General features: G+C 40.8%; 1 protein-coding gene across 5 annotated transcripts in view; it reads left to right on the top strand.

Annotated features, from left to right (window-relative positions):
• Positions 1–8,894, top strand: part of ehbp1l1a (EH domain binding protein 1-like 1a) — a 30,436-nt gene extending 21,542 nt beyond the window's left edge. For 4 of the 5 annotated variants that reach the window (XM_088015733.1, XM_088015730.1, XM_014974165.2 and 1 more), the window contains 15 exons: positions 8–56; positions 264–470; positions 721–1,263; positions 1,620–3,419; positions 3,609–3,762; positions 4,310–4,476; positions 4,557–4,605; positions 4,710–5,231; positions 5,325–5,361; positions 5,455–5,498; positions 5,628–5,739; positions 7,149–7,248; positions 7,335–7,408; positions 7,520–7,634; positions 7,921–8,894. In XM_088015733.1, the coding sequence (XP_087871859.1) occupies positions 8–56; positions 264–470; positions 721–1,263; positions 1,620–3,419; positions 3,609–3,762; positions 4,310–4,476; positions 4,557–4,605; positions 4,710–5,231; positions 5,325–5,361; positions 5,455–5,498; positions 5,628–5,739; positions 7,149–7,248; positions 7,335–7,408; positions 7,520–7,634; positions 7,921–8,014 (4,067 nt within the window). In that variant the 3' untranslated portion in view covers positions 8,015–8,894. The remainder of the gene's footprint in view (positions 1–7; positions 57–263; positions 471–720; positions 1,264–1,619; positions 3,420–3,608; positions 3,763–4,309; positions 4,477–4,556; positions 4,606–4,709; positions 5,232–5,324; positions 5,362–5,454; positions 5,499–5,627; positions 5,740–7,148; positions 7,249–7,334; positions 7,409–7,519; positions 7,635–7,920) is intronic. The other variant, XM_088015732.1, reaches the window with a different exon arrangement.
• Positions 8,895–8,996: the final 102 nt, after the last annotated feature.

Consider the following 8,996-nt stretch of genomic DNA (forward strand, 5'->3'; position numbering starts at 1 on the left):
TTAACAGAAGAAAAGGGGGGTGCAAAGGAAAGTGTAGATTGTTATCTATATTTTGGGTAAGTGGAGGAGCCCAGTGCTCCCGTGTGTTTTGCTGTGAAAGTGACTTAGTGCTTGCTTAACATAGATTGTGTGGGATAAGACTTCTTCCTGCACAGTGTGTGGTAAAGTTGTGCAGATTGAGCATGATACATTTCATTGCTTAAGTTTATTCCATGAACGCTTTATGGATCACAGTTTTAAAACTTTTGTATTTGGGTCCTCAGCCAATCGCACATAGAGAATAAAACAGCAGAAGAAACGCAGACAGGGAATAAATCCTGGGATACATCAGAGACAACAGGACTTTTTGGATGGGAGGTTTTGGAGGCAGATGGATCAGTGTCTGAAAAAAAGAGAGAACTCTCCTTATCAGCAAATGCAGAAGAGACTTCTGGATTAGTAAAGGCCCTTGTTGGTGTTTTCCACAAAGGGTAAGTTTAAGATTAGTCTAAAACCACAATTAATAGCATGTATTATAGAATTTTTGATTGTTGAGATTCCAGAATTTAAAAATGTAATATTACACCCACTTTCAATTTTTTTCCTGCCTTTTCTTATAGTTTAATGACAATTAAAAACTGGGTCCAATTTAGGATGAAATGTAAATTTATATTTAACTTTTTTCTGAACATGTACGATGACTTACATGTTCAGTACTCAGTGCCCATTCATTCTTTACAGTTATGAAACAGTAGCATCCATCCTGGGCCCATCTAGCTCTGCCGTAGCAGACGTTGACCCCCCATTCGCTGTTCCTTCTGTGTGCCTAAAGGAAAAGACGTTAATTCCTTCTGCTCCTTCTGCTGAGTTTTGGCCACATTTTCCTGACAGCAGGTCTCCTCCACAAAAGACAGATGACAATTCTGAGGACATTCACACTAAACAAGAATATCCAATAAGTGTGGAACCGTACATGTGGGACTTGGTGGATGATCAGTCAGTCTCTTCTCTATCAACTACTGGCATTGAGGACACACTTTTTGATTCAAGTATGAATCGATTTCCACTGGCAAAGGAGGACAACAAGGGTGTAAGAGAAGGTAGTGAAGGAACAGATGAACACGAATTACCTCTGAATCAGGAACATTCAAAGGAAACATTTCTGACTGAGCAGAACTCTGTTCAAATATCAAAGTACATGGAAAGTTTGCTATCAAAAGATCAGGCTTATGTAGAAGAAGATGGATTGAAAATTATGTTGTTCTCTCCTCATTCGGAGAAAGGGTGAGTGATAGTCGATTGTTTTTTGATTGCATGGTGTGTGACTTAAGCTTAGTAATATATCTTATATTGTGATGTGAATAACCATATGCCAAATCAGAAATTAATGAGGGTCAAAGATCATAAAAGGTCATTGCTGCCTTCGTGTCTTGAGTAATACTGTATTCTTTGTACTATTTTTTCATATCTGAAACTAAATTAAATCATAAAAATAATCAATTAATTGTTGAAGAATCTTTTAAGAATACAACTAAACTTTGGTCTCTTTTAACCAAGACGTTTACTACAGAAAGGATGCTTGCAACCAGTGCATGACACAGCAGCTGATTCTGAAGATTCTGTCTTCTCTTTTCTCTAAGCCCGACACAAACGAGCTCAAAAGAACTGTCTGCAACTCCTCTTCAGCCTACAGAGAGTAATGAACAAAGACATGCAGAATTTGATTTACCTTTGGACCGATCAGCGTGTGATCAAGACAATAATCCACCTGATATTGCTGGTCCTCAACAAGACAAAAAGCCAGTGATTCCACCTGAACTGAAAGAAAGTGATCAAGAGATATGCATAGCTCCAAAAAGGCCAAACAGAAGGAGGGATCATTTGTTTCATAAGCCTGTTCCAGGAGTTGTTCTCTCTGCCTGTGAGAATTCTCTACAGACAGACACTGTCCAGTCCAGCTGCATAAAACCTCACATTATTTCTGCTTTGGACAATAAAGCACAATGCAACACAGTTTTTTCACAAAACACACAGAAGAAAGAAACAGTAACAGAACCTTCTCTAATGACTGGTTTGTTTCAGAGTCCACCTCTACAGACAGAAACAGTGCTAGTTTGCTCAGAGGACACAGAACATCCCTCTAGTGCTCCGGACCGGCCTAACGAAGACAGCACAGCCGGAGTTCAGGCCTCTTTTAATACAATGCTTTCTTTGGAAGCAAAAGAAGTGAAAACCCTTCCACCTGTTCCAGAGCCAGACGTACTGCATGATGAGCACGCTACCCCTCTTTCAATCATCAAGAAGATTCATCTTCCAAAGCGAGTTAGAAAAGCTGGCAGATTCAGTAGTTACAAAGACCTCACTGCAGGAGATGATTCACATCAAGTCTACCAGCTGCCATTAGCTGGTAGCACATTTGTTGATATATCTAACACTACAAACCAAAAGTCAGAAGATTCAATTTTTAAGAATCCTGTTCCAAAGCCTCGTGGAAGAAAACATGTCAGTGGCGCCAGCCCAGACAAGTGTACTGCTGGAGTAGGTGCATCTCAGGAAGCCCATGGCAGAGAAGCACTGACAGCAGGGAGAAGCAGTCTGCTGAATATTCCTTCCAGACCTGAAGAGTTACCACAAGCTGAAGATTGTTCTGATCCTGCATTAAGAAGTACCAGAATTACATTTGTGCAAAGCACTCATGCTGTATATGGTGATACTTCAGAAAAATCACCAGGACCCTCATGTCTACCTGTACCCAAAGAAAGAAGGAAACATTCCAGTGATGCACTCCTACAGGACACAAAAACTGCTTCTCCTTCAGACAACGTTGCAGACGCTAAAGCAGTCCCAGAAAATAAGAAATCAACGTCACCTGTTCCATTCTGTCAAGTCCAGAACGACCTTAGAAACACTGATTTACCACCTGTAAACAATTCATCTTCCATAGAAATGGAATTATCTCAGACAAACTCAGATGAAACATATGGTCTGAAAGTAGAGGGAGGTTCAACATCTCTTAACTTGAAATCTGATGGAGGTTCAGTTACAATCCAGGGTGAAGAAGAAGTTCTGTTGCAGTTGGAGAGGGATGTGCTAGAAGCAATGGAAGAAGTCTTTACTCAGACACGGTCCATAGAGGACACTGAAGAGGTTCAGGATGAAATCCTGCAAGATTGGACTTTTACAGATGAACCACTTGTTACAAAAACCTTACAGAAGGATGAGAAAGTAGATTCAGAGAAGGAGAACATCACAAAGGTCCTGGAAGAAGAGGTCAATAGGTCTGGGACTGTCACTGTTTCTTCCTCTCAGGATGACTGGCTGCATGTAGAGCATAAAAAAGAAAGCAAGCTTATGGAAATAAACATAAGAAGGGAAGTGAGAGATGAAGAGTTGGATTCTGTACCTGTAGATGTAGTTGCTGGTTGTTCAAAGAATCCAAGGTAAGATTAGTCAATAAGCTTTAAACTATTGCAGGATGCACTCAACTAATATTTGTTTTAAGTTTTCAGTATGCGTAAAATTGTTTTGGAAAGGTTCTGATTACCTTTTTAAACCTATGTTGGATTTTTTTAGCAGCATTAAAGGTAATAAGTAACAGGTGCATTTGTGTTCTGTTGTGGTTTTGTTAGGTCGTCAGGGCAGCCCGTACCTGTTCCTCGTGGCAAGAAGCGCTTGAGTGGTTCCTCACTAAATGGCACCAAGTCACAAGCTGAAGCCCTTCAACAAGCCCGTGAACCGACAACGCCTCAGAAAAGGCCTGCAGAGGGTGCTCCTTCTGTAGAGGTGAGGAAGCTGAATGGTGCTTCTCCATGTTTGGTTCTGGTTCTGCATTCAGATCAGAACCAGAACCAGGAGACCTGAGTGGTCTGGAAGGCTGATACAATAACAGCAGATCTTTAATGCATTGTGGTGCCAATCCCTTCAGGGATTTATAAACTAACAGTATTTTAAAGTCTATTCCCTCAGTGGACAGACTGTAGAACTGCGTGATGTTCTTTATCTTCCTGGTTTTAGTCAGAACACCAACAGCAGCGTTCTGGATCAGCTGCAGCTGGAGGATTGATCTTTTAGTCAGACCTGTGAAGACACTGTTGTAGTAATCAATACGACTAAAGATAAACCCATGGATGAGTTTCTCTTAATCTTACTGAGACATTAGTGCCTTAATCGAAGGATCAGAAGTTCCCTAGCAGCTCTATTTGGCGACCCGCCCCTTTCTGCTGCCCTGAGCAGCTGACCATACAGCTCAAATCAAAAACTATCACTGATTATACTTGATAGTTTCAGTTCTGTGTCAAGTTGAATCTCTGTTTTGATTTGTGTGTTGTAGAATACCCTCAGTTGTCCCAGCTTAGTGACCTCCAGTCGGTCTCTGCTGGAGTGGTGTCAGGATGTCACTCAGGGTCACAAGGGAGTGAAGATCACCAACTTCAGCACCTCCTGGAGGAATGGCCTGGCCTTCTGTGCTATCCTGCATCACTTCCACCCTGGAAAGATGTAAGAAACACCTGCCATACAAAATGCTCCGTACTACAAACTGCTAGTCAACATTTCTCTGTCCATTTGTCGTTTTCTAGAAATTTTGAAATGCTGAACCCGTATGACATCAAGACCAACAACAAACAGGTTCAAGACATTTTATTCATTTTTCAAACTGGTCTGACTGTTATTTGGTCAATCATAATAAAAGTTATTATAATAATCCAACTGTCTTCTGTCACACATTTCAGGCTTTTGATGGTTTTGCTGAACTTGGGATTTCCAGACTGATTGAGCCTTCAGATATGGTCATGCTCGCGGTTCCTGACCGCCTTATCGTCATGACCTACCTCAACCAAATACGGACCCACTTCACCGGCCAGGAGCTCAGTGTGCTTCACGTAGATAAAAACAGCAGTGAGTCTAGTTATGCAGTATCAGGGAAGCAGGAGGCCCAGGAGGACCCAGAGGCAACTGTTCGCTACTGCGCCCAGAAACTCCAGGAGAAAGGTCTGAGTCTTGAGTTTATTGGGAGTGGAAGCCCTACAGAAGGTGAAACCAAAAGCAGCGATGAGATGGCTGCTCCTCCTCGGTCCAAACGGCTGCAGAATGCTGGAGCAGGAGGAGCATCCAGCTCTCAGTCTCCTGTGGCACCACCACGGTCTCATAATCTACCCAAGTCAGGCTTCTCCCGAGTGAAAGATGCTGATCTGCTCAAGAAGCGCAGGTCACAGAAGAAGAGTGGCTCAATTGATGATGGAGATATATTAGTGGTACAATGCTTTGTTTGGTATTTTTGTTCATGTTTAACCTCCTTCTTATTTACTCATGACTAAAATACAAGGATCTTGTTTCTGTTTCTCTAGGCTGCAACAGAGCAAGACAAAAAGAACTCAGAGACTGGTAGATGTTTTTTTAGTTCTATTCTCCTTTTTGCGGTCGTCATGTACATTTTAAATAATTGTATTTTTATTTATTTGTATTTACTTTCTGCAGAAAGAACAGAGTTTGTAGTTGAAGAAGAGAGACCAGAAGGTCAGGTGAGTTGGTTTGATGGAACTGACAAATGACTTTACCAGTTATAACTCCTAAAGGAGACATTTACTCTTTCTGTTTCACAACTGTGCATATTTAGAATCATATTAATATATTTTTGTTAATACATGTAGGACACAAGCCAGTATGTGTTGCATCAGATGGAAGCGCTAGAAGCCGAACAAAACCACATTGACACCAGAGCAGGCGTGGTGGAGCGGAAACTCAGGCAGTTAATGGAAACAGGTAAAGTACGCCTTGATGGTCAATACATTTAAAGCTAAATGTTAAATCTAACATTTAGATTTTATGGAACTGACATAAAATCTAAATAATTGGACAGAAAGTCCAAACTGATTGTACTGATGTCCAATGAGTGTGTAGTTTTGTTTTTAACAGATTGGATTGAAATTGTTTTAGAACCTGCTTACTCATAAGTTAAAACCCTAGGATGACAGAGGGTTCACTTACTTTTTACCATGTCTGATATAGTAAATTGCAATTAAAAGTAAATAATTCACTCTTATAAAGGTCCTTAGAATCATATATTTATCCTGCAGATAAAGTAGCTTCTTCTTATTCATCCAGAGAAAAAAACACATGAGAAAATCACATACTGTCATGTGATGTTCAGTCATGTTGATTTTGGGGACGACCTCGAGAAATATCATATTTAACTGCCTTGTCAACTCCATGGCTACAGACCTGAACAGAGGAGAAAACATTCTCCACTGACTTAATGTTGTCAGTTGACACTATAAATAAGGATGGAAGGACTGTGATGTTATGCTCTGATGCCTTATTATTACAGACCATAAAACTAATTAACCATTAAATTTAAAATCATACCTGAGCTGTTCTCAACATGACTGTTAACCTTTACAGAGGCCAACGTTTCTTCTTTGATAGTTGGATGTAGCTCAGTTGGGCCAAAGATGAGCTTCAGCTTATAAATGTCCAATCAGTCACAAAGCCTTCACTTTGTTACTTTACATCTAGATTCTTCTGCCACATTGGTGTTGATCCCTGAACTGTTGGTTACAAATGAAAATGAGCAGATCTGCTAACAAATGACTTCAGGGCTATAGCTCACTACTTACCAAAACAAGCTGCTTTGTTGCTGCTCCTGCTGGGAAAAATGGCCTCCATGTGAGAGCTCCACTCACCACAAACATCTCCAGGACTTTTGGAAAACATTCTGTGGTCAGATGAGATAAAACTGGAAGTTTCTGAGACGTGTCTGAATTGTTACATCTGATGTAAAAATAAACAGCATTTCTTAAAAAAAAAAAAAAAAAAAAAAAAAAAATCTCTTGTCATACTGACAATGAAACATAGTGGTGGGAGTGTGTTGGTCTGGTGGGAGTGTGTTGGTCTGGTGGGAGTGTGTTGGTCTGGGGCATTGCTGCTTCAGGAACTGGACATTTTCAGGGAATTGATGGGATCCTGAAGGAGATTCTACTGGATTATTGGGTGTGAAAATGAACTGAGTGCTCAGTCCTTCTGATTACCTCCAGTCTGACTTATGGGTACATTATGATGGACAGTCTGGGATTTACTGTCTTTCCAATGTATGGCACATGAAGAGGCAGGGCATCATAACACTTTCAAAGTGTATTATGACGGCAGCTGCTTGTAATGCTTTGTTTCTGCAGGCAGTGACAAGGTGGAGGAGGAGAGGCTGATCCAGGAGTGGTTCACTCTGGTTAACAAGAAGAACGCTTTAATCCGAAGGCAGGACCATGTGCAGCTGCTGTGAGTCGGGCGCCATGATGCTGCATTCCCCTGGCAGAGCAACATGGCCGAGTTCTGTCTTGTAAAGCATGTTTCATTATCAACAGGCTGGAGGAACAAGACCTGGAAAGGAGGTTTGAGCTGTTAACCAAAGAGCTGAGAGACATGATGGCAATTGAAGGTACGTCTTTTTATCTAATGCAGAATTCATCACAACCTCATGTCTTTAGGGCTGGGCGTCTTCTGCTCTATTTTCTTTACCAACTACTTGCTTTTATTTTGAAAATAACAGAGAGCCAGAAGACTCAGGCCCACAAACACAGAGAGCAGCTCCTGCTGCAGGAGCTGGTGTCTCTGGTCAACCAGAGGGATGAGCTGGTTCACAATATTGATGCTAAAGAAAGAGGGTAAGACAAATCCACCTCGCTGTTCTACCACAGCCTGGAACCAAACACCTTGGAGCTTTTCTCAGGAAGTGATTATGACAATGTGATTTATTCTAGACAAAGTGCACACCTTCTCAAGAATATTCTGAAAACAAACTTATCCCAGCTCCTTAGAAGGCCTGAGCTCAGTCCTGTTAACAAGCCAGCTCTGTGCCAAAACAAACAAACAAAAAAAAAACAACAGTTTAAACAAACCAGAAATTGGAGTTTAGGCCAGGTTGTGATTTATCCCTGTTCTTGTTTTCAGAGCTGAGGAAGAGGATGAGCGTCTGAACCGTGGCCTTGAGCAGCGAAGAAGGAAGTATGCCAAGGAGCAGAAAGAAAAGTGTCTCATTCAGTGAGGAAAACAAAAGAGGAAAGTTCAGGAGAAAATCAAGAATGAGGAAGTTAAGTCATCCAGATTGCTATTTTAGGTCAGAAAACTGATCCAATCTTGTTAACACAAGAAAGCACTGAAACTGTGAACTTACTGTGCAAGTTCTGCTGACACTAAGAAAGTCCAGAACAGCAGTTTCGTTCTGAGGCAAAAACAAGCTGCAATATGTTGGATCTCTAGATAAACTGTTAGTTTTGAAACATACTGTTTATTATTTCTCTTACTGAACAAAAAACAAAAACAGGTGATCTGGAACAACTAATGCTCAATTTTCCAAAGTCATTTCATCTGAAGGGATTTGTGCTATTTGAGATGAAATTTTAGATGAAATTTATTTGGAATATCAGGAATGTAAGGGTGTGACCAGAACAGCTCATGGACACCAGGGACAGCTGCATGGTCACAGATGTTTAGGTAACACTGCTCACTTATATTTTAAAGCCATTTCTTTTCATTTTTTCACTGCCGAAGTTACTGAAGTGAAACATAGCACCAATGTTTGATTTTCTACTAAATAGAAATGTAAAAGCCATAAAAAATCTCCAAAGTCTTGAGCACTTTATTTACTTTGGCAGAAACAGAATTGCCACTTGTATTGTTGTAAAGTGTGGAAAACAGTTGCTTGCCTTTGCTCTGAAAAATGTTACTCTGTTCGTGTTGTAGGTTAAGGAAAGGATGAACCATTTCTGAAACCAGACGCTTTTAATACTTTTAAAAGTATTGTATTTGCAGTTTTTATGACCTGTGACTAGCTCCAATTTGTTTAAAGGATTGCTCCTGGAGGTTTGTTTTTAAGAATTTAATGTGAAATTTGCACTATTGGAAATACAAAAGAGCTGAATGCATCACTTGCGTTTGTGTGTGTGTGTGTGTGTGTGTGTGTGGGTGTGTGTGTGTGTGTGTGCGCGTGTGTGTGTGTGTGTGTGTGCGTGTGTGGGTGTGTGTGT

This window comes from Poecilia mexicana, unplaced genomic scaffold, assembly GCF_051168715.1.
Source record: "Poecilia mexicana isolate PSO_F unplaced genomic scaffold, ASM5116871v1 scaffold_18, whole genome shotgun sequence".
Taxonomy (NCBI): Eukaryota; Metazoa; Chordata; class Actinopteri; order Cyprinodontiformes; family Poeciliidae; genus Poecilia; species Poecilia mexicana.